The sequence below is a fragment of the Calidris pugnax genome, unplaced genomic scaffold, assembly GCF_001431845.1.
Source record: "Calidris pugnax isolate Ruff unplaced genomic scaffold, ASM143184v1 scaffold56, whole genome shotgun sequence".
In the NCBI taxonomy this organism is placed as follows: Eukaryota; Metazoa; Chordata; class Aves; order Charadriiformes; family Scolopacidae; genus Calidris; species Calidris pugnax.
This window is the reverse complement of record NW_015090839.1, coordinates 10,197,959-10,224,420: the sequence shown is the minus strand read 5'-3', so window position 1 is coordinate 10,224,420 and position 26,462 is coordinate 10,197,959. Positions and strand designations below refer to the sequence as shown.

General features: G+C 36.3%; 1 protein-coding gene across 2 annotated transcripts in view; it reads right to left on the bottom strand.

Annotated features, from left to right (window-relative positions):
• The window catches only part of PRKD1 (protein kinase D1), a 58,059-nt gene that overhangs the window by 21,989 nt on the left and 9,608 nt on the right, over nucleotides 1-26,462 (bottom strand). Inside the window, exons 2-7 of one of the 2 annotated variants that reach the window (XM_014942026.1) lie at nucleotides 19,353-19,484; nucleotides 18,503-18,663; nucleotides 15,681-15,704; nucleotides 5,404-5,614; nucleotides 3,715-3,792; nucleotides 685-889 (exon numbers count right to left, since the gene is read on the bottom strand). In XM_014942026.1, the coding sequence (XP_014797512.1) occupies nucleotides 685-889; nucleotides 3,715-3,792; nucleotides 5,404-5,614; nucleotides 15,681-15,704; nucleotides 18,503-18,663; nucleotides 19,353-19,484 (811 nt within the window). The remainder of the gene's footprint in view (nucleotides 1-684; nucleotides 890-3,714; nucleotides 3,793-5,403; nucleotides 5,615-15,680; nucleotides 15,705-18,502; nucleotides 18,664-19,352; nucleotides 19,485-26,462) is intronic. The other variant, XM_014942027.1, reaches the window with a different exon arrangement.

Genomic DNA, 26,462 nt, shown 5'->3' with positions numbered 1-26,462 from the left:
CCGTAACAGAGTTGCTTTACCTTCTCCCACATTCACAACCCAATTACACTGCGCTCTTGTTGGAGTCCTGAGCTAGGTCCCCTAAGTCCTTCTTTTAAAAGGCTTGGGAGAGCAGTGATGGGCCTGATTCTGCAAGGTGTTTTGCTCCATAAACTTCATGTTATGTCAGCATAAGCTGAAATTTTTCTATAGCTTGCTGGATGGGGCTTTACCTTGAATTTTACCTAGACCTTTTTTTTTTTTTTTTTATAAAATAAAATTTATTTTTTTTTTTTTTTTTTTTTTTTTTTTTTTTTTTTTTTTTTTTTTTTTTTTTTTTTTTAATGACCAGGTATTGCACTTTTAGTCAAAAAAAAGCTTGTGAAAATAAATTGTTCTTTATTGTTCATGCACAAATAAAGTATTATAACGTAATTTTCACAAGAGAGTAGACCTGTAACAGTTACTTTTGCATCAGTTTTCAGTTGCTACTTCAACTTGACAATAATTTTAAGGTTTCTCTTAAATTCCTAATGCATCTATTCAGTGAAGCAATCTCACTGAAATTTCAGAGCCACCACATATGACTAGCTGTCACCATTCTCAAGGAGTGAGAATAGGGTCCACGTAGATTCCCCCTTAAGCCCCAAGCATGATACTTCCAAATAAAACAAAAGAAGATGAAAGGTACGCTCCCCAGCTCACCTGATCATCCTGTTAGACTCATCATGATCTGGATCAGCATCCTGCATGTCCCCATTGTCACTATGGCATCCCGTCATTGACATCTCAGAATCATGAGCCATAGATTCTTCCATGTCATCTATAAAGCCACTGTTTCTTTCACTGTCATTGTCATCACTCCCTTCTTCCATGACCACATCAGACTCAGCTCCAGGACTAAGGAGATCTGGAATATAATTTCAGAAGTTATTATCTGAAAACATACAATACTCTGATCCCAACATCCTGGCACATTTTGAGCTTCAGGAAAACACAGGTTTTCCTCCTCAGTGTGTACTGGTGAAGTGTGGTCTGTAACCAGCCATTCAGAAAATCACTACAGAAAACTGTCAATGCATCCAGCCAAGATACTTTCAGAAATACAACTTTCTATGAAAAAAAGTGAAAGTCAAGGCAGAACTTCTTATCCATGGACTTCTATCAAACATTCTACAATAATGAGCTTTATTTCTGAGATCTGGCAAATTTTCTATACGGCTTGAATGTTGTGTACTGACTTGATGGCTGTTGGCAGGCTACAGCTGCAAACTGATGCTAGAAGAGCAGTAAGTTCAAAACTAGGAATTTTGTAATATGATGATGACATGATGGTGAAATATTGAAATAACTCCCAAGACAATTACTTATAATGTGAACTACATTTCTGGGGAAAAAAGATATTTCCTTTGCACCAGTGTTCTCTGTGAAGGCTGCGCAATATGGCACAGTAATCCATAATATTGAAGTAACATTCCCTGCCCTAAGAAAAGAAATATTGAATAAATATCAAAAACTCTAATGAAAGATAGAACAGAAAAAAAATACAAAGACTTAGGATTTAACCTATTTGAGTATGGCATAGTATTAATAGTATCTTCCAGCTTATATTTAAATTATGTTAAACTTTCCAATTTCAAGATTAGATATGCCTAAGCAAGATCAAGCAAGAAATAAATTTTTATTGTATTGCTGCTTGTGAACAGATTTATCTGGAAGACAGAAAGGAAGAGAAACCTTTAAACTTATTTACCTGAGGACTTACTTTACAAAAACAAAAAACCAAACCAAACAAAACCAAAATTAAAAAAAATCCAAAACAACAAACAACCCCAAAACAAAAGGCATTTTGTTGAAACTCAATCTAAGATATCAAAATCATCAGTCCTGTCAGATAGGAAAGATAGCAAGAGTTTTTCTGGGATGTTTACAGTGTTTCAGGAAGTAAGGTAAAATCACAGAGAATACACCAAATATTCTCATCAAGAAACTTGTGCCTGATTGTGTGCAGGAAGGTTTCCTGACAGTCAGTGTAGAGGATGCCCCAAAAGAAAAAGCAGACTGAACTGGCTGACAGTAAAATGTTATGAATTGATAGCATTTCACTCAAATTGGAAGTGCAGGGCTGAAAGGTTTGTTTCCATGTACAGCAGTCGTAACACGTCTGGATATAAGTTACTGACATGTGACTAAGAGACACATTATACTTCATCTCAAGCAGAAACAGTCATTCAGTCATGAATGACACTTTACAGTGCAAGGCTCTCTCTTTGGTATTCCTGCAACACTGTTTTAATCTCTATTTTTAATAAACCAAATCAGTTAAAAATAACCTCCCACATTTAGTGTTTAATGTGTTTATTAATGAGACCATACTTGGAATCTTATTGCTTCAGCTCTTCCTTCAGTTACTATTTTGGGGAAGATGCATCACACAGCAGATGGACAGAGTGACAGATACTGTATTTATTTATTAAGTTTGAAAATAATGTGAAACAAATTACTGTAAAAATAGAAATGAGATACCAGGATGAAACTGCCTATTACAATCCTACGGGTCCTGTATCAGTCATTTAGGACAGATTTCTACTGTGATGCTATGGATGGTTAGGGTTAATGGTTAAGTGAGCTATAAATTGTGTAAAGATTTAATAATAATAGTGACTCCAAGAGTCCAGTTTGAGGTGCATCAGAGAGGAACATGCAGTAGGAATACAACATCAACCTTCCAGAAAATCATGCAACTTAACACATTTCAAGTTGGATACTCGGCATCTGAAATATTTTTGTCCACACTAAGTGCCTATAAACAGAAAAACCTTGTAGTAATACAGTCACACTACTATAAAAAATACCATGAAAAATATTAGTTAATTTTTGGAAATTCTTGATAACTCTTCAATAAAGTAGATCACCAATTTAAGTTTTGAAAAGGGATATCTAATAAGGTAATACTTTATTAACCTCAGAAGCAGTTTAGGCTGACAACTTCACATATTAATATGCATTAGAAATTGAACATTTTACCACACTTCTCATTCCCTTATCACATATAAAAGTGACACTTCCAAGGCAATCAACAACTCATCTACAACCACCCTTTTTTTCTCCAGTACTGTCTGTCAAACCCACCCATACATTCCTATGCTTGACATAAAACCGTCAGCACATGTATGGGAAAATCTGCAGATATTCAAGCCTTTATTTCTGGCAACTGATACGATTAGTTTTATACCAACAGTAAGGTATTAGTAACAGTAAGGTGGAATTTTTTCCTGGAGGGCCTTCCCAGTTCTTCCAGGTATACTTTCCCTTCTCAGGAAGATTATCCTAGAAAAAAACACTTCTTTCCCCCTCCCGATTAAAAAAATTAATTTTGTGCTTGTATCTGAGAGGTGAATGCCAACTTCTCATGCACATAGCCTTTTGCTTTACTCCGATGTTCTGCATTGACCAGGCCATGATCACCTGGCTCTTTTGCTGCTGCCACCACCCCTGTGGCAGAGCTGAGCCTGTCGGCCAGTGCCACCTATTCTGAAGGCACATGGTTGGAGCTGATGGCGTATGAACCACTCGGGGGGTTCCTCCCACACTTAGTCTTTGACGTACAACAGAAATATCGCAGAGGAAAAGTCACTCGCAAGCAATGGAAAACCGTGTCTTTGTACACATCACAGTTTTACCTTTTATTTAACCAATGGTTTAAACAATGACAGAAACACAAAGGTAACTTACCTCCATTAATGGCAACTTCCCCCAGGCAGTTATTTGGCACTTTAGGAGCACAGCGTTTATGACAGTTGAACCTACAGTCTGTTAAGAAAAAAAGGGATACAGTAAAATTATTTCTCTTTTTTTGTGACACAATTATATTTTTTCCTGCTATCAAGACCATAAATGTTGAGCCTTATCATTTCACTAGTACAAACTTAGCATGTCCAGAGAGCATTCCTTAGCCTGGCCGCATGCCACCTGCCCGTGGGTGGGACAGGGTGAAGATGCTGAAGATTCAGCCGAAGCACACGTTCAACCCATCTAGGGGAGCGACTGGGAGACCTGTCTGCTTGGCTGCAAAACCAGAGCTGCTTTTCCAGTGAAAGCAGCAGACTGGGCTGCAGCATACCCACTGCAGCTTGTGTGACTGACTGCAAATCAAACGGTGAAGATTGAAAATTGAAACAGCAGAACCCGAGCCAACAACTGTAAGCGAGAAAATATTTGCTCTTTTCATCACAAAGCAACTTCTAGTGGAGGGTTCCTTCAATGCCTTCCTTATTTTTTAGATATTTTTATTTCACCCTACCTCTACTTTTTTCCTACCTGTAACTAGCACTTTATTAGATGTCATCTTAACTGTTTTCTTTTGGCTTACAGAACACATTTTACATAAACTAGGAGCTGTAACTTATTAACACACCTGGAAAAGCAAAGACTAAGAAAGGAAGAAATATACTAAGGATGTCTATATCCTTATAATTATTTAACTTCAGATTAATCCAAAAACCAACTGAGGTACAGCAGTGCTAAACTATAGGTAAATATTTTTTTTAAATCAGGTTAATATTTGCTTATGTCACTGGGATTCAAAATGAACTGAAACAGGTGATGCCTTCACAGAGATTTTGCTCGAGTTAAATTCACATCAGAATCACATCTTAAGTTAAATGAATGCAACTTTGAATTTTTGCAGGATGTTAGCTCAAAGAAGCAACACAAGGTATACTGATTAAGTCTATGATGGTTATTGTTTGTTTTAAAAGAAGGAATGTGATTTGAAGGATCTGTTAGCTGATGTTACCTAACACCACAGCATGCACAATGCTTTGTGTTTATGGGCACTCTGGCTGGCTAAGGTGAGCCACCAGTCTAGGCTACAGTCCAAGGGGCTTGACTCACTTTGGCACCTGCTGAGGTACACCACAGTGAGACCTGACAGCACATTAGTCACACTGAAAAAAAGGTTGTTTTAAATTCTCATACAAGTTCATATTATTTTCTTTCCATTATAACTCTCTCAAAACCCTGAACTGCTGGGACTCAGGCACATGCATCAATTCAAGCATAAGACCTTCTGGATTGAAAACAATGAAGATAAGAATACAGTTCTTTGTGCTAGCTACTCTGCTGCAACGGCCTGCGAGCACACGCTCACCTAGTGCCAAATACAAGACATTTTACACCTCAATGAAAAAGATGTGAGCTACTGCAGATGTACCACAGGGTAAGAACGAACACAGCCAGGTCCTGCAGAACAGCAATTACTGCAATTTTGATTCCAGCTTAATCCAATGTAATTGTACGTGTGTCTACACCTAGACAGTTCAGTGAAGAAATCATGAGTAAGGCTACATAGTAACTACTCAAATGCTAATTTACCAATTTTATTATGCTTAGCTTTTATGTTCCTAGAGGGCGTTTACTTACCTTTGCACTGCAAACCCTGTCTAAAAAGCCCTTTGAGAAGCTTCTTACAGTACTGGCAAACTGTTGGCCGTGTGTAAGAGTGGATGACGAAAGTGTGAGGCACTTTAACCTTGGACATTAAGATCTTGTCTAGCTGAATAGGTCGTCCAATGTAGGACTGTGAATTTGATCTCTTCTCTCGCCCAGTGAATGATTCTGATGGTGTCTTTTGCTGTGAAATACATAAAAATAACATTTGAAATAGTCATGATGTATCGTTACATTAATTTGTAAAATACTGTCATATTCATATATACTCACCTTGAGAACAGTAAGTCATATGCCATAAAAAGTAATGTAAACTCTTTCAAACATTAACAGAACATGCAACATACCCTCTTTTCGGGCTGCTTTTGAAAAATTGGAATGGTATCAAGCAACATCTCTGCCAACTCTACTATCATATATTTTACATTGTGGCCGAAACAGGTTTTCATTTAAAAAAAAAAAATTAATCAAAATTAAAATATTCACTAAAGATTTCTCAGAAAAGTATTTTGGGTTCTAATAAAATCACAAGCCATTTTTACCTCACTTATTTTCTGTTTTATACCAAAGGTAACTTTGAAAGGCTGTAATTTTTGTATAAACATTAAGAAAATTATTACCTTATTCTATGTGCTTGCAGGTTTTTGATAGAAAACAGATTAGCATTTTCCATCCCCTTCATTTATAATTTTTGCTATCACTAACCTTACCACATTTAGATTATGCACAACAGATCACAATAGGTATTTAAACGCATATACTAAAATATGTATGAAGACACACAGTCTAATGTATGGAATCAAAAGAATCCCTGAAAGAAACAAGTTACTTTATTTTCTCTACTAAATACAGTTAGATGTAAATATGCTAATTACCCCAGAAAACAAATGCCCCAGAAAATTGCCTTCTCCTAAGAATTGCACCTGAGAAACAACCAAACTATACCCATTTCTAACATGGAAAGGAGAAAAAAGTGACAAGATGCAGTGACAAGATCTTCTTGCCATCATCTGCAAATAATCTGATAACTGAAGGCTAGAAAATGAGTCATCCCCAGCAAGTCTGCACTGTTCAAAAAGCTGTAGTAGCTGAAACTTCAGATTGGCCTAACTTGAAAGACTGGAGTTTCAAACTGATAAAGTTATAGGAAAGTCTGCATCTGAGAAGGCTGATGGATTATAATTAAAAACCAAAATATAAAATTACATTTCTATATGCTTCTGTCTGAGAATTTGGAGCAAAGAGGAATTTGAAAGTCATTTTGATGGCAGAAGCAGCTAAGGAGGTCCAGGCATTGCCTTCATAGTGTGTTTGCCACAGGGGGGGGGAAAAAAAAAAAGTTTCCTCCTTCTAAAGATCAGATAGGTTTCTTACTGTGAAGACCTAAATTTTTATTTTGATTATACTGCATAACTATCTTAACTATCATAACTATATAGACGCACACACAATAGATTTGTTGAACATCAGAGCTACTCTGCTAATTGACAACGGTGCCAACATCCCCTGCTTATCCACTGTATAAATGCAGTCCGGTCAAATTAAGAAGAAATACGCAAAATACATTGTATGAGCCAGGTACACGTGGTCACCATAAACAAACTAGATTGAAACAAATATAAGAAAGCATCTGTCTTCTCTTCATCACAAACAATAGAGGAAAAAGAACAAGTACATACTTTGATGTTATGTGTTTACTTCCTGAGTTTTAGATCTTCATGCTCTGTAAAGTACTTATGCATATGAAAAAACCTCAAACCAGTCTCAATTTATTTAACATTTGTTACTTAGCAATATTGCGTGCCTAATGTTTCCAAGGCAGACTGCATCAAGTGTTATGAAGTCAACACAAGCAGGGCTTTGGAAGGGAAGCCCAGCAGGAAGGAAGAGCGAGCCCACACGTACGGCACAAACTGCATTGCTCAGCTCCTGCAAACTACCTGCAAGTGACAGCCCGCACTACGTGTAGACAGCACAGAGCTCACACGAGGAGCCAGAAATAGTGATGCAGTCGTGCGTGTAGAACAGGGACAATTTTGGCGCAGAATGATGCTAGTTCAGTCTTTGTGCAGCGTCTTACAAGTTACACCCTCAGCCCTATGCTGTGGTCAGGTACGTAGCTCTGGATTTGCTCTTCAGTGCTGACAAAAAGAAGTGTTATACATGTGACGTACTAAATTTTAATATAAGCATTTTAGTTTTGAAGAGAGCAATTCTTTAATGGTTTGCCTTAATTCTAATCGCTACCTACAAGACATTAGTCACAACACTTTGCTGTCTTTGTCTTGCATATGGACATTTGGTGGACTTTTCACATGTAGTGACACTATTCTCTTAAAATGTACTTTAATTGAGGAGTAAGAATTTCTAAGGGGAAAGAAATCTATTGTTGCTTTTATTATGTCACTGCAACAAATTAGTATTTCAGTTTACTGTTCTTACCACTAGACCTATTTCTTGACAATCTTGTCTGAAGTACAAGTGACCCAAATACCACCTAATGGTATGCTCTCTCTTAGAACCCTCTGTAATACCACCTAAACTAAATCTACTTTGTATTGTCATTCCTTGCTTTCATTTTCCGAATTATTGCCAAATCAAAAATTATTTTGGCAACTGAATACTGCTAAAAGTTTTTAAAAGGTTCAAATTACTTATACCTATTTAACCTCATGCTCAAAGCATTTTAGAAGGCTGGTGTGGCCCAGTTTTCCTCACCAAATGATTTGCAGGTTTTAGAAACATCAGTAACGTTGGTGACTAATCTCAGGCACTTCTATGAGTAACAGAGAGAGACAGGCTTTGCTACCGCTCTGACCACTGAGAAGCACTGTCTAGATCATGTCTGATCAAATCTCAGGTGTGCTACAGTACAAGTGTGGGACAAATTATTTGCTACGTTTTTTTGCTTTTTCAGTTTGATGGCAAGTTTTTCCAGTTTTAGTGTGCCAGTATATGCCTCTGAGAAAAAGGGAATTCTGTGTGCTTTACATTGACTCAATAATTTCTGAAAGATAACTCAGCAACAGTTATAAGTCATCATACCATCAGCTTTGATCCAATATCAAGTTACCACTAATAAAGCTTTGGTAGTGTTGTTTATTAAATTTCTTTCTCAAAATTTCTATCAGTCAATGCACAGTTACAATTTTTTGAAGGATTTACTTCCAGCCTCACTTCACATTTTTCTGAACAACTATGTTTTTGCTAGCAATTTAGAAGTGTTCTCTACAGTTCAAGGGGTAATGGATACTAAACAAAATATTTACCTTTTTGGAAGACCTACTGCTAAATGTCAGTCTTCAAGATTGGTCCCTACTTTACTTTTTTAACATGATATTAATATTCAAACTGCTGCTTATATTTATCTTAACAATAATGTACTGATAATTAATAATAAGCTCAACAACAAACACAATTTCACCACGTTTACCTCAATACAAGTGAAAGGAAATAGGTAGGCCTAAACTCACTCAAACAAATTGTTTGTAGAAAATATCTGTCAGCTTCTTCTAGCTACATAAGAAGCATTTCAGCTTTTCTTTGCCATTCTGCAAGCACTGGGCTGCTATGCAATAGCAGTGTGGCACACTGTGCAACACACCAGCAATTCTTCATTTACAGTGGCTTCAGGTCAAGTAAGAGCTAAAGTTGAACTTCACCTTCTGCCATAGCCTAGAAAAGACATCAGCAGTCCTGGATCCAATCTGTGCACGCCCAGGCCTGATACAATGGACTCATAGTCCCTTCACTGTTCTAGGCAGAGAGGGGTGACCCTCAGCTCCTGCTCAGAGGTAGCAAAGTGAAGGGAAGCTCGTGACAGAGGACTCATGGCAGCAGCAGCCAGAGCATCACCCCACCCTGCTCTGATGACTGACTGATTAGGCAGAGGAATACCTCCTCCCTCTTGTTGATGATGAGCTTCTCTCCCCAGTAACTTTCTAAACTCCTGGCAATATCCCTCAACTTTAACTTCCAGCACTTCCAGCATCAGAGAGATGCCACAATTTAAAGTCCCTGAAAGAAAAGGAAACTAGGAACTATCCTATTTTCACCGCAAAGCAAGAATCTCCACAAAGCACCTTCTTCTTTAGCCGGTGTGCCTGGTTTGTTAGAAAGATAAATTAGTTTTTCCTGGTAGTCAGCCAGACTACTGACTCAGCAAATCTGGAAACTTCCCAGGAAATGATTGCTTAACTGGATTACACCATGGAAACTAACAGCCTGCGTGGCACCAAACACTAACCAGCCCTTTAGAACAATCATCCCAGCAAGGTAATCTATACTTTACCAGCTCAGAATATGATTTTCCAATTGACAACAAACATAAAGAAACACACAGAGATTTAACTCTGTGGATGTGCAACCAAGCCAGTGACACTGATCACATCCAGAGACTTCAATTATGCCTTAGATTATGAAAGCATCCCATAGAATCCAGTGTTTGATTACTCTTCATTTTGAAAAAAAAGTTGTGGGGTTTTTTATTCCAAGAAGAAAGAGGTGGGGCATTCCAAGATGGGGCATTCTGCATGACTTATTAGCTGATACCATGCTCTTCCTCCTTATTCAATTTATTTGAATTTTTGGATTATACTGAAGCTACTCATGGTTTATCTGTTGAGCTTTGCTAAAAGCTATTCAAGGGCATAAGAAGTTTGTCTACAGTAGCCAGAAGCACAGTCTTTGTGCAGAACCCTGTCATTGCAGGAAGGAGACAGTCCTCCATATAACTGCTACCCAAAGGAAAAATCTCTCAGCAGGAGATATCTCCGTCTGCATTTTCACTTTGTCCAAATACAATTAAGAAACTGAAAGAAATACTGATTCCCTGCCAATGGATTCAGCTGTTCTTATTACGCGGGTGAGCATGACTGTCTTCTAGCACCACAGCTATACCTCCCAGGCACAGAAATCAAAGGGACTTTTGGGAGATGCTGAAGGGACTAACAGGAAGCAATAAAAGCTGACTGACTGGATGCAGAGTTGGCCTCTTGGGAGCAAAGACAAGGACCAGCCCTGCAATCCAACTGCACAGGCTCGCCTAAAACATAAAACAGACTGCTCTTTGTCTGACTTCTTTTAAAAGGTTTCAACACTCCTACTAAAAGTTTCCCAGGGATTCTGACAAAACTGTACTGAACAGCTTCATGTTCTAGAAGAGTCAGAAAAGAAATACCTCAGTTTTGACATTTGATCATCTCACTTTAAATCATGCTTGCGGAAACACATTCAAGTCAATAAACTTCACTCAGAAGAGAACAGGCTACACACCCTATCCTCTCCTAAATATATAATTTTTCAAAATTGCTCACAAATAAGTGCTGTTTGCAGGCTCAATACCTAAAAAGTATTGTGACATGACTCCTGTGCTTTATGCTGAGATACTCAATTCAACACAACACAGGTACTCCAACAATTTTGAAATGTTTGGCTTAACGAAAGAAACAAACTGTCATGAGCTAATTTCTTCATTTACTTGGACAACTGAGAAAATTTAAAAAAACAAGCAGCAACAACTGTCCACAAGAAGTTTCATTTTCAGTGTTGAAGCATACTTGTTGAAACATGCATTTCCTTCCCATATTGAAAGCAGAGGATAAAGCCTTAATATGTTCATACACAATTTCTTCACAGGAAGCTACTGTCAAATGAGGTGCTAGATATCTATGTAACCACAGGAACTACTATGTGTTTAATGCAATGCAAATGTTGACTTTCTTTTACAAATTAAACTATGTGACTGTAATTAAGGGAATTCAAGGAAACAAATCTTCAGTTAAATGTACTGAAATACCACACTTAGAATGCAATCAACTGTGTTGTCTTTTGAGGCTTCTTGCACTCTTCTCTTTAAGTCAAGTGTATGAATTAATCCTACAAGCACCATAGTTAGATAGCTGTGGTCTGAAAAACACTCGAGTGTTACATGTGTAAACACATCAAAGAACTGACTTCAGTACAAGATGTTAATATTAAACTATCCACAGATGGAAATTATTATGTACCCTGTTCCTCCACTCAGACATCAATACCAGCAAACACTGGTTTGAATGCTCTGTCTGTAACCTGCCTTATTTTGTAAAGTAACAAGAGAAGATTACTGGGTTTCAGCAGTCGTTGTGCGACTACACTAACTTCTCAGAGTCAGGGATTTCCCAAAACAAAAGCCCTTTGCTGGCAAAGGATTTACTACTGACAGCAGGCATAGTAAGGCTTGTATAGCACAAAGCTTTTTTCCTGCATCTTACAGACATAAGTCCCTTCAAAAAAAATAGGTTTAGTTTGATCTTCCATTATGTGCTTCATAATTTTAAGTATAATAATTTTAAGTAATAAATTATTTTCTTGCACTACTAGAATGCCCACATCATAAGCCAGTCTCAGCAGCTCAGTTCTTCTTACTGCATAGAACTAATAAAAAGGAAAAAAAAAAGACATACCATGATACAAAGGTGTCACAGTCAAGTTATAGTTCAAGACAAAACCCTTCAGGGAATCTTTGTATAATTCCGATTCACACTATCACATATTAATACAGCTTTTCTTTTTTCTATCAGAGATCAGCAGACCTTTGGGCTTAACCACAGCCACTGCTTTGGAAAAAAAATTGGCACTGGAGAGAGGAGGTCTAGACAAACCAGCTTAGCAAGATTTGTCTAAAGGGAAGAGAGTTTGGGGGTAGCAGGATGTTACAAATGCACAAAAACAAGCTTATATATTAGAAAGAATAGCACCATTGAACACGTTGGGTCAGGTAAGTGGAGATAAAAGGTTATGCTTATTGCCTCTATTCCTCAAAATACAAATCACACTTCGGGATCTTGTACCATTTCAGAAGACACAGCACTAACATGAATGATGTTTCAGAGATGCCATGGGAAAGCAAAATTTGTGCTGCAGGGTTTGCCACTTCTTGTATTTTCAGTATGTGCAAACCTGTGCGTTAGTACTTAGAAACTACAAAAAACTGTGTACGTTTGCTTAGATGCACCATATACTCCTTAAGAATTCCTACTGCCACAGCTGCAGAGCACCTACAAGTCCTCAGTTAAAGCAGCGGTGACTTCTACAAAAGATCATTAGCTAGCAAGTATTATTATTGTACATCTTTCCTAAAACCAAAATCAGGAATCTTAAGAGAAAGTGGCAATTACTTGAGGAGAAGAACCTGAACCTCTCTCCTCTTCTAAGCTGAGTAATTAAATATCCATAAAACCTCTCCAAGGGATCAAAACCAAGTTGCATTCAAAAACATCAGCAGACATGGCACATACGAAATTTCAGAACGTGTATATCTTAGATGCTTACCACTTTCTCTTCTATCTTCCCAGATATTTGGAAAATATTAGGTGCAAAACTGATGCAATATTTAACATTTTCCTAAATATACATCTTTTAACTTAAAATAAGCAGCTTGAGCATCTTTTAGATCTCATCTAGCTGTGATAAACTTCAGAAACAGTCATATTTGGGCAAATTGGACCAGAAAGGCTCTAATACAGTTTAAGTCAGTCACAAGAAACTCAGTCCTACAGTATTTAGTGCATGGCAGCTAGTGCCTGAACTACTATTATTTTATGGCACAGCAGTATAAAAGGTAAGCCATTCCAAATTTATTTTCTGTATCCTACAGTGTTTTAATTCGGGGTTCAGTTGGACTTTGAATGCATAGACAGGTGATGCTTTAACAAAAAAGGGAATTACATTTTCTATAACATTTTTCTAATAGTTTTTATTAAGTTGTTTTTTAAGTTTAATATGTTTTAATATTTCAAATAATTGTAAAAAGGCAAGAAAGCTTAAAGAATTACATCTAAAAATTGTGGAATTAATTTAGATTTCTATCTAAGCATTTAGTTTTCAGTGTCAGATTCCTTAAATTCTTGATTCTCAGTTCCGTTCAGTGCATGAACCTAGACTCACCTGGTGAATCTGGCAATAAAACAATGTAAACATTACTTAAGATTGGTTTTGTTTACAGTTTATATTTTACACTTTTATTAATTCTAAATATCATCTAGATTTTGGACCTCACATAATTTCCAGGGGCACTCCCCAAAATAGCATAGGGGTTTTTATTAAAGAAATGAGCACACTGGAAATAAGTTCCCATAGGACAGACAGGAATGTACAATGTACAGCACTGGAGTACGGAAGGATAACTTGAGGGTGACACGAATAGAACATAGCGGTGAGTGGTATTAATTCAGAGTTAACTTGAGTGTCTTTCTTCAAGAGGAAATATTACTTTTGCCTCCAAGAATCTTTGGTCTAATGAACACTACTCTAGCCATTGAAAAAAGGACTCCGACTAACTCTTCTTTAACCCTTTCCTCAAGGGCTCCTTTTTTCCAGTCCAGTGAGTTGGGGAGGCATATGAGGCTCTATAGGAACTAGGACTGGGAAAAGGAAATGCATCTTCTAAGTGTGGAAAACAAAGGCTTTGTAGAGTGGGAATTTTTGAGTCACTGGAAACGAGGACTCCTTATCTCAGTGGAATAAGAGAAAAGAACAGCTGTATTAAGAGCTGGGTGTAAGTGAAGAAAGGGAAAATGTCCATCTACAACTCAAGAAAATTCCCACTCAGAGACTCTACTGTCCTAGTTCTGCAAAATCATTCTTCTATCTATAGCTGAGAAGCCTCAAGCCACCTCTGCTTACAATAAAACTACAAAGGCAGGCAACACCTGGTGGTTTGTATTCTGTCAGTTACATATAAATAGCTTTTTAAATTAAAATTAAAAAAAAATATTTAAAATTATTCAGTAAAATATAATTCCTGATTCTTCATCCAAAAGCAAGGATAATATAATAACTCTGTAGTACTCCACTTCCCTGTGCCCCATAAGACACAGCATTCCTATTTTAAATGCAAAGCTCAGTTAGCCTTTTTCTGAGAAATCACCTCCAATGTGACTAAAATTACCTTAACACATCAACATTTGTTGCTTCCAGAAGAATGAGTAAAACTTTCCAAAATAATGGAAACATATAAAAAAAAATAGAAATAAAATTCTATTGTTTCATATAAATATATTTTAAAGTAAAACCAGAGATGGTTAACATATTTTTATTTCTTTTTACAAAAGAAACAATTTTGGTTTTTCTCCAAGTACTTTTATTTATTCACTATTACTTTTAATTACTGTTAATTTAGGGTAATCCATCATCATCGAGATTGATGGATTCATCATTTTTCAGATAGTACATACTTAGAACAAAACTATCTTAGATATTACAAAAATCCTATTTTTCTATATGCTTGTTTGTATTGTTTTATGGATATTCTGTGGAGTTGTAATCCTGGGGCACATTATAATTCTTAGGCACACTAAGAACATATGTGGTTTAGGAAGAAATAAAGTTATTCCTTTTGAAAAGATAGTTGTTTGGACATGATAATCTTCCTGTCAGTGTAACAAAATATTCCCCAGATTAACTATTCATTATTTCTAAAAAGGAAAACATTTGCAAAGCCTGCTCTTCTCTGGCTCCATCTCAAATATATGCTGCAAGAAACAGATGCCAACATTTCATAGTTTCAAAATCTTTTGAAACTTTAAACAAGAAACAAACCTATTTGGAAAAATCCACATTGAAAGCCAAAAGAACCTTTGACATGATATACACATTAAAAAAAGAAAAGTTTTCTCATTTAGACTTTATACTCTTTTTTATATCTGTAAATTATTTGTACACTGTTCATGTCTATTTCCACAGAAATACAGAATCCTTAACTGCTTTTTTAATGAAACCATATTCTGGGAAAAACGCTACAACGCTGCATTATGTTATTAGAAGTTTATTGCTGGTGAGCACTTAAAGGTCAGTTTTGTTCAGCTTAAAATAAAATGTTTACTTTCTACATTACTCCACCAAATTCCCAATGTTCTGAAAGTGAAGTTAAAATTTTCTTCCCATGTGTTACTACCAGTAAAAAAGGGCTTTGGTCCAACCAATGACTTCTATCATGCCTAAGAGATGAAAAAACCACTTTTGTATTAAATACTTTAATGTTAGCTAATTCTACTGTTTAATGTAAGAATTATGACCTTCACTTTGGAATCCCGACTTCAGAGTTTGCACTGGATATACTCTTTCTAAAAGAAAAATAAATATTCTTGAGTTCTAAAAATCATAAAATCTAATCTGATTAAATTCCTGCATTTCTTCACATTGAATTCACAAAATCATAAAAGAGATGTTCCTGATAGTAGGATAGGGAATACAGCAAATACAGTACATACCTCATAGCCAGGGCTGACAGGAGACTGAGAAAGGAAGTTGAAAAGAAGAAAAAACAGAATAAAGAAATAAGGGCAGGGGTTAATTTAGAAGCAAGCATGAATGTGTGATTATTTTATACTTTCATTCTATGTTCTAGAATAGAATGCAAAAGAATTGCATTTGAGCTATGGCAGGTAAAAATCTGGGTTACATAGCATCCTCCTAGTTCTACATGTTTTCAGCATTTCTGTTTGATGAGTTTTACACTACTAAATTAAGAATTGAATGAATATTGCACAGATTTTATTCTTTGGAGGTAGATCTTTAAAGCTGCACTTAAATGTAGCCTCCAGTCAATTTCCAGCTCAAATGAAATTTTTTATTGGCAAATGAAAACATTTATACCCAAACTAAAACTGTCCGGGTGTGGTGGTTCACTATGAAACAATAATTAAAGTACCCTTTGCAGGATTCCACATTATTCTGTCTAAATGATTTTTTGAATGCCATAATTTCATAAATTAAGGCATAACTTCTTTGGTTCGTAAGTGGCATTTTTCCAGAGACCAGACTTACAAGCTAAATTTAACACTGTGAGCTAAAGTTGGCTTCTTTCTGGTCCACGCAATATGTAGAAAAAGGTTCTGAAATTGTAACTTAGTTAATAATTCCATCTGTGAAAGATCTCCAGGAACTCCTTCTCTCTCAACTGCTCTAATTCTAAGTAGCAAATAGGGGTAAAAATAACATTTATTTTAGTCCTATTTAAAGAATTGACAGATATCTGATTGAATTCAGTGGTCCCAAACAGAGTTCATATTTTGTTACCAGTGATTTAAGTGCTATGCCAATACGAATAACAAATGATATGATTTTGTGAATGAGGATGATGTTTCTTAGTATATTCACATAGACTGTAGAAAAATGAAACACATTCCAAAGTGCATGCTTTGATTGGTACCACAGCATAAACTGCTATAAAACTTATCTCACAAGTACTGTGGGAGAGTGGAGTCCAAAGGACAGATATGATACAGGAGACTGACAAAGCTTATGCACACTTCAAAAAAAAAAAGGAAAAAAACTGAAATACATTCAGTGCAAATAACCCAAACCAAAAGACATATAGAAGCTGTACGTGACAGCACTTAAAAAATCTGGTAAATGATACTGTGATTTCCTGAAATAAAAATGAAATTGGAAAGCTATTTCATTTCTTTAGGCTACTGCCCATCCCTGCACCTACTGTAAACATATTTTCTTTGTGCGTGCACGTGTGTGCGCATGTGTGATGTTCTGAATCATCAGCGTGGATACACTGATGATTACAAGTTCTTAGCGAAGTATAGCCTGCAGTATCTATGAATTTTACTGCATTTCTTTACTGGCAATTTTACTATTTTCAACAGTTTCAAAATATGTGGCTTTGCAAAACGGGTATTTCATACAAGAATGTGTCAGCAAACCAGAAAGTCATATAGTTAAAAATGTTTTCAAACTGAATTTTTTTGCTATCTTGTAACTGTACAGTGCACTGAATATTTATAGAGAGTAGACCAGGATGCTCAGTCACACAATTTTTTTAACCAAAATTTCAGAAACAGGTCAGAATTAGGGCCAACCTTCCTCAAAATTTTCTGTCTTGATCTGAGTAAGTCAGCCTTTCTGAAAAAGATGACTGAGAATTAAGAATAATCTATCAAGATTTGTTGCTGCAGTTTTTGCAGAACTTAAGCACCTTACTCATTTATGCAGCTTTTCAATTAAAAATACAGATTCATAATGTTAACCTTAATTTCCAAGTAGCTTGGCTAATGATAATCAGTAGCATAAGTACATAATTATGGTTCGTAGACGGTACTGCATATGACACCAGGTCTACATCATTTGCAATAGTGTCCTTTTAGTATGTCAAGTTTATTAAGTTTAATATTCTAATTGAGAGGAAAACATGATAATTGTTGTGTGTACTTATAAATTCTTTCCTCTCTTTTAAACCTTAAGGTTTTCAAAACTTTCACTTAGGAGTGGATTAATTTACACACAGTGTAAATTCTTAACTATTCAAGTATATTATGACCATGAGTGTTAGAAGGAAAAACTATGCCAAAGATAAAAAAAATACATATCATTCTAATTTACTCTAGTCATATACATTTTGTTCTCAGAAGAGTTGTTTTCATGATGAAAAACTACCATATTATTGCATATACAAGTATATTTACGTGTGCCTCTGTGTAAACTGTACATCTACATACACATCTACACACATCTATACAGATAACACACATTCACCACAAAGATCCGTTGAAGGAAATAATGGAGATTTCTCTTATTTTCTTCTGAACACTTAGTAATATGCTAAATACACAGGCTCCAATAATTAACTATAGCCTTGACTGTGACAGACACTCAGTATGATACCGTGGTGTTTGGGTCACAGTGTTCTCCTGAGGACAAATCCTTCCTGCATCATAAATCAATGGATATAATGGTCTGATACAGAAGAAATTCAACTTCTAGTTCTAGAGAAGACACCCTCCAAGATGTAACTACTCACATTAGAGTGGGTGGCAATTTCAGACCTTCGAAATAACCTAATTCTTGACACAGGGAGGAGACTCCTGGGAGTGTCAGAAATGACACATACCTTAAACCCACATACCTTAAGCTGGTGACCTCCCTTTTACATCAAGATGCCTTTTCTCACAGCAATGCTTTATGATTCACATACCACCCCCTCTTCTGTAGTCTATAACAGGCAAAGCCAGATCCTACGGCACTAAATGTCATTGTTTCTTATCAGCAATGCCCTGGCCTCTACAGCTAGGGGATCCCATACCAGAAGGGCTTCATCCGGCACGCTGGGCGAGGGCTCTGCGGAAACTGTCCGAACGCTGCTGAGTCCTGTGAGGGAAACATTCGACAGGCGTCTTTTCCGTACACCACTGCAGTTGTTAGGGATTTTAAATGCACATCTCTTATGGTAGTTTAGACCACATCCTGAAAAAAGAAATTTTAAACCATCTGATTACAGTTTATTACTAGAAAAAACAAAGAACTTGTGGTTTTTTTTTTTAAACACCACCCTTATTTTTGATTAAAATTTTTCCTCTAACTCTGCAGGTTTAGTTCTTATATTCTACAATTTTTTTAGAGAGGTATCGTTATGATCTCTGAATAGTCGTATCTATAACCAGTGTTTTTTCTTTCATACTTCAAAAATCTACGGTCTCCAAGTGCAAGAAATTTTTGTGATCTACGTTTGGGAAGTAAGGAAGTCTTTCATCAGGCATGGTACATTCCATTGGATACAGTCTGCCAGGAGTCAAATCGTTGTGGCAAAATGGGAAAAAGATAGCTACTACAACCTCATATGGGCTGACAGTAATTTCAACTAAGTGATCTGAATTAATGTGATACAGAATTAGCTACATATACAAAACACATACAAGACCAATTTTTTTTGCACTTTGGGTTACAGAGCCGTATTTAGGAGGTCTCAGAGCAGTCAAAAGGATTAGTTCCTCAATCAATTAATTGTTTTGATAGTTCTTACTGTGTCTACCTACCATAATATTTTTTTTTCTAATGCCTAACCAATTTTGAAGCAGCATCAGAGACAACACGTGTTAAGTGGAATGGACCAGTCTCTTCTGGAGACTGAAAAATCACATCTCCCTGCAGCTTACCTTCGCATTTGAGTCCCTGACGCACCAGCCCCCACAGCATTTCTCCACAATGGTCACAGAAGGCTGGCGCTCGATACGAATGAACAAAAAGAGCATGGGGCCGGATCTGAAAGTCTTCAAATGTAGCAGAAGCTGCAACAATAAGATCATCCAGGAAATGAGCAAAATCAGTGACATAAGTAATATGCTTCAATTACGTGGTACTTCATCACAGAACAAAGGAAAAACACCTCTTTGGTCACTACGATGATGAACTTTGAATTTTCTATTGGTTGTTCTACTATATTTTGAAGATAAAAAGGTTGATGATATACCATCAAACAATAGTACATATAATAGTATATATATAATATATAAAATGACCACTAGAAAAAGAATAAAGTTGCTTTTACAAACTTTCAGCAATAATTTCTCTGATAACACTTTTCCAATAAAACACAGGAGGGTAATAGTATATCAAATATTTATCAGAAATTAGCAGAGTTCAATCAAATGTTGGAAGTTTTTCAACATACTCTTTTACAGACTGTAAAGGCCTACAAACAAAAGATAAACTGAATATACCCAGTAAAGAAACATGCTTTTTTTTCAGACAAGTAAAGAAAAATGTATCAAAAATGGGTCATTTCAGCTGACCATTTGGTATGTCGTATTCAGAAGCCTGTGTTGGTATCGGTGAACTGATCGCTTAAGTTGAAAATATACATTAGAGCTTAAAAAGAAAACATGTAATTTTATACCCAGTCACCTTGCAGAGCAATCTGGAAGACTGCTGCACGTTTCCTGAAGTATCAACCCTTTCAAAGGGTTGTGAGCTTCCAACTAGAGTTAACAGTTGCAAAAGTTACAGAGGCTAGTTAGAGGCACTAATGTAAACTATAAAAATAAACAATGACAGTATTTTAAGAACTATTTAGTATACAGAGGCAGCCAGTGCAACAATAGTTTTTAAAATCTACTTTAATAATAATTATTCTTTTTCTTACTACATGTGCTAAACATATCAAACATTAAGCATGTATGCAAACACTCGATCTTGCTCAGACTGCCATTTAAACAGTTGATTTAAGTTTGTGCTTGCTCTTCACAGATACCAGTATGAATAAACCAGGTCTGTAGCCACTTAATAGAAACACTTCTCTCATTTCTTTCAACAGAAATACATTCCTGATTTGCAATTGAGAGGAAAGAAAACATTTTTTTAATGGCTCAGTTCAAATGAATTCCTAAAAAATCCAAATACCCTCAGTCCCTGGCTTGTTCCTTGTGTATTAATGAAAAGAGGACCAAAAATCTGCATACCAATCAAGAAAACGTTTTTAACTAATTAGAACAGGATACCAATAAAGACCTATGTCCTGGACTTAATTCCTTCTGCGCACAAAACTGCTACTCTTAGGAAAAACTCTTCCAAAAAATGTCCACAGGAAAACATGTTTCTAGTCTTAACCAACTTCCAATTTATGAACCTTTAACAGAGGTATTTGGAATACCATAATAAAAGAAGGATCCAATGACTCCAATGACATCAAACCTTCTTTTTTTAATGTTTATTAAAACAATCCAAATCACTTAAGTGTTGTTTACTTCAGGATTCCATTTTCTTTTCCCAGAATTATTCTGTTCCTAGTTTTCATAATAAGCCATGCTAAAAAGCTTACTTAATTCATAAAATGAGGACTTCATAAAACAGTTAGAACATCCTGAATCTGAAATAAAATAGTTTTATAATTATTTAACAATCTTAGGCCAGCCATTTCTTTTAGCCTGAAGGGCTTCCAAACACATAAGGATACTTGTTCAAGTATGCTACTTTTCTATATTTTTTTCCAGTCTACCATGGTCAAGTGCACTACTGTTAAGGCAATGCTCACTCTGCAACGGCAATGCTATCCTTGGTAGACTAGAAAACACAACTCATCAGAGCACACTTTAGATGTTGAAGAGAATTCTTGTAATTTTACTTTGGCTAGGACTTATCAGCTTCCAACAGAACTGCAACATACACTTCTTTGCTATTGTCTTTAAATTTGTATATAACAAATATAAAACCAAAAAGCTTACTAAAACAGGATACTCGGTGAGCTTTCATTTCTCCCCAGGGGAGAAGACAAGGAAATACTCTACCATAAGACCCTCAGGCATGATAGCCATGAATTTTGATAACAAATGTGAATTTTAGAGAAGCAAACTTCCCGTTTTATTAAAAAAAAAAGACTTTCCTGAGGTAATTTCTAAAAGTATATAAGTTATAATCAAAGCACTATTAAAATATGAGTGATGTGTAACATAAAAATAGTGTTAAGTCTCAATGTAGCAAAGGATTTAAGTATATATATGCTTAGGTACGTATTCAAATATATAGGTATAAAGTTATGAAAGTATTTAAACTCTATTTTGAGTAAATGACATTTGGTAAATTGGAAGATTGGAGAGGAGTTTTACATGAATTTGCTAGGGTGTGGGAGTGTTCAAATAGTACTAACAGTGCAGTGAAAACACAAGTAATCTTAGAAAAAGCTGTAACAATTCAGTCTAGCTTAATTTAGATAATAGGTTAAAATATTTTAATATAGCTTTGTATTAGAAGACTAGTTTTTGTGAAAAGTAAATATCAATATATCTCTGTAGAAGCAAATGTAAAAGTAAAACCTCCCACAAGCAGTTTTGCCTTCGGGATTTTGGCTCTCTTCCTGTGTCCTGAATTCAGTTCCATCTGAAGCTGTTAAGTGGATGGAAAATATTTTGTTGTTGAGTGTCACGCTCCCAACTCCATTTTTGTTGTACTGGTCTCCTCCTGCCCCCCGCTGCCCCTTCACAAATGGTGAAGAAATAATTGATATCCTTTCCATTAAAGCTGTAACTGAACCTTCCAGTCTCCCTGCAAATTAATTAACGGGTTATCATGGCTCATGATCTTGTAATACAAAATGTTTCTACTCTCAAGGCAAAAAAAAAAAGTTCTGTAGAAATAGCTTTATTATATCTTTTGTTTAGTTCATGTTACAAATCTATGTGATATTAAATAAATACTACACTTAACAGTAATAACATTAATGCAATTTTAGGGAGGCAGAAATCAAATAGAAAGAAACCTCCCAAAGTACTAAACTTGAAGTTGTACCACTTCACATGATATGGACATATTATTATAGACACACATGATAAGTGGAACTCATCATATCATTTTAAATAATGATAAATTTAAAAAGCTATATCATTTTATACTGACATGATAAATATTCCAAAATAAAAGGCAGGGAGCAAAACCACATTTTATCTTAAGAAAGCTTTAAATCTGGCAACTACTGCAGAATATAGAAGTAGGAAGAATACAAAGCATCATTCTTTCTTCAGCTTTTGAAACTGTTTTGGCAATATTCCACTCTGTTGAAAGGCATGGAAGTGTTTTAGGTTTTAATTTTTAAGGTAAAAGGAGTGTTCTTCTAGGCTTCAGATTTATGTGTTCTCATCACACTCTGCAGACAGCATTCTGTTTTCGTCTCGTGAAATGATGTTATTTCAGAACACTATTCACTGAAACTAGTGTGTCATTAAGACTTGATCTGGAATAACCATATTAATCAGCAAAGTTACACATATCTTTAATCTGTATAAACATGGACAATTCCTATTTTTTATTCTGCCACCTGCATGGCATAGTTGACTTTCTATAGCTAAACCTAGCACAGTTAAATTTTCATAGCATGCAATTCCAGAAGCAGTCATATATGGATAAGGTTCTTCTTTTAAACTTCTTCCATCATCTTGTAGTCCATAACTTTTTGAAATTACACATCTAGAAAGGCTTTCCTATAGCCACTAACAATCAAGGTTTTAACTTTCAGAATACTCCTGTGTTATTCACTGAAAAATAAAAAAGCCCTGCTGATGTAGAGAAAGATACTTTTTTTTTTTTTAAATTAAATTAAGACCTTTATTATTAACTAAACAACTTATGTCATGTCAGGCTATCCTTTCACTTTGATGGAGCACTGATGCTGCGAAGACAACTTTCTGGCGGTATGTAAAATTGTGCAGTAAAAAAAGAAGGGGTTCCAAATATGCCTACAACCATATCCTGAAAAATTTACTACTCTGCAAAAAGTCTGCAATATTACGTTCTTAATATGATACTGTTACACTGTTAACTCTCAGGCTAACTTGTCATCATGTATTTAAGCATTCCTAGTATCACCAAAACACAGACATTGAAACTACAACAGTTTTGACAAGACTATTTCATCAAGTCTGTTAATGACTTGGCTGTTAATGGCTAGTACTCCTTATTCTGGGCTTAGGAGCAGGTCTATCATTCAGCACAGCTGGAAATGAGAACGAGAAGCCATTACAACTCACAGAGGTAAGGTCCTGCTTTCAGAAAGAGGCAAATGATTTACTGATCGTTTTGAGTTCCAAGGGCTTGAACTATTAGCAGAGGTGAGATCCTGCTATTATAAGCAACAGAGCTTTGCATAATGGGAGCTGTCATCAAGCGGCCACGCCTCTCATAGCATAAGAAACCACCAACCACATGGCCATCAGTATCTTGCAGCTATGGAAAGCAGACATTCTGCTGCTATCCTCTCCAATTTGGAATGTCTTTAAGAGTAACGTATCCTGTTGACTTCCCGCAGGCACTCGTAACTGAGTCCTTCCCTACAACAATTGCTGGCATTCATCACATCTTCAAACTGGAAGAGGGTAGATTTAGATTAGATTTTAGGAAAAAATTTTTCCCTATGAGGGTGGTGAGACACTGGGAAGCTGAGGATGGCCCATCCTGGAGGTGTTAAAGTCCAGGGTGGATGGGGCTTCGAGCAACCCAGTCTAGTGGGAAGTGTCTCTGCCCATGGCAGGGGAGTTGGAACAAGGTGATCTTTAAGATCCCGTCCAACCTAAACCATTCTACAACTCTGTGATTCCCTGGCCAGTAGATACCTCCTTACTGGGAGGGACAGTGGGGAGCTAACTAATGTAAGGCTGGGAAGAGAGCAAAGGAAGGGAACGCTTGGGAAGCGTTCAAGTAAGGTAAAAGCTGTGATCTCCTTGGTTCTTAAATAAACCCCAGAATCCAGATTCACTATGGGTTGCTGCTTACATTGTCTCACCTGTGGTGTGAGATTTAAGCAATAAACTGTAGGAGATAATAAACCATTTGCAATTATTTGTCCAGTGCTTGCTCACTTTTATGGAGAGTTTTAATAAAAGATTAACATTTATGAGTCAACATGCTTGATTCATCTGTACATTCTGAATTTTTAAAGTTCAATTTTAATGTACTTCTATTCATTTGACAATGATTCCACAATTTCAAACCTATAAACTATACAGCACAGTAGGTTTTCTATTCATTTGAAATCCCAGCACTGAATATTTTCTTTATGAATTTACCCATTTTTCACCAAAGTGGGAAAAACAGCAATAGCTTTATTCACAGATTCAGGCCCTGTTAATCATAAAATTACACTGCAGAGGTATTAATTTAGCATAGGAAAACAAAATTAAATACTCCACAAGTTTACTGTAGCTACTGATGCAGTGTTCAAAATTAACTCTGACTACTGCAGTAAGAGGCAGCTCCGAATTAAAAATAAAGCCTCCTGCTACTTTTGTGGGCTCCCACTTATCTAAATTAATATAATAAAGTAAACACTATGTGTCTTTTACATCTTTATTTCCTCTGACTTTGTTTAGTAAGTTCTTCTCACAGTTCTTCTCCAAGGCTTCCTAAAAAAATAGTGATGGATTATACAGTCAGTGTCAGAATTATACCCCTCAAAAACTATAGGTGTTCAAAAAGAATTAGTAGCACTTGCAAAACATACCTAATTCCTTCAAGTTTCTTTCAAAAAAGGCTATGAAAATTGTTTGTTATATGGTGAATAAATGCTGATGGCTAAAAGTATAATGGAAGTAAAAATACTATGTCACGCTGAATTCACTAAGGAAATTTGTGTATATTAAATTCTTTTCAACACTTTAATGTGAACAATCTGTACAAGTTTAGATATCCCTTAAAATAAGGCTAAAAATTCATAAAAAAATATATCATTATATACCGAATATACACAGGTTGGGGTGGTGTTTGCATGGCATCATCAGATGTCCATGGACCCCGATGAGATACACCCAGAAATGATGAGGGATCTTGCTGATGTCATTGCAAGGCCACTTTCCACAATCTTTGAACAATCACGATGATTGGGAGAAGTGCCCAAAGACTGGAAGAAAGCAAATGTCACTTCAACCTTCAAGGAGGAGGACTCGGGGAATGACAGGCCAGTCAGCCTCACCTCAAGTCCTGGGAAGGTAACAAAAGTAATCACAGAAACACGGAATCACAGAATGATATGGGGTTGGAAGTGACCTCTGGAGATCATCTCGTCCAACTCCCCTGCCAAAGCAGGTCCACCTAGAGCAGGCTGCACAGGAACATGTCCAGGCAGGTTTTGAATGTCTCCAGAGAAGGAGACTCCACCACCTCTCTGGGCAGCCTGTTCCAGTGCTCTGGCACCCTCAAAGTAAAGAAGTTCCTCCTCATGTTTAGATGGAACTTCTTATATTCAAAATTTGTGCCTGTTACCTCTTGTCCTGTCACTGGGCACCACTGAAAAAAGACTGGCCCCATCCTCTTGACACCAACCCTTTAAGCATTTATAGGCATAATCCAAATATATGACTACTTGTGGAATATGCTTCAGTGTCTGCCTGACTGATAATGCTTTCTTCAGGTCTCAGTTCTTTTATATGGGAACACCAGAGAAAATTAACAGAAGCATGACTGTATACAACCACTGCATTTTCTCAACCCCACTCCAATCTTTCTAGGATAACACTAGAAAAGGGAGAAGGGAACCTAAAAATGCTACGGAAATGCAAAATTTGCACATGAAATGCCCAAGACAACTTCAATTGGAAGAAAGAAATTAATTATTGCTCTGAATTGTGGTTGATTTTTTTAAACTGGATTACAATAATTCAGCAATGACTCATCATGGAAAGATCTCCAGTGCCTTGCCAAGTAGATCTGAAGATCAAAAAGATAAGCAAACTGTTTAGAGAATATATCACTGCTTCACTGAAGATAACAGAAGTGTTCTACTGACT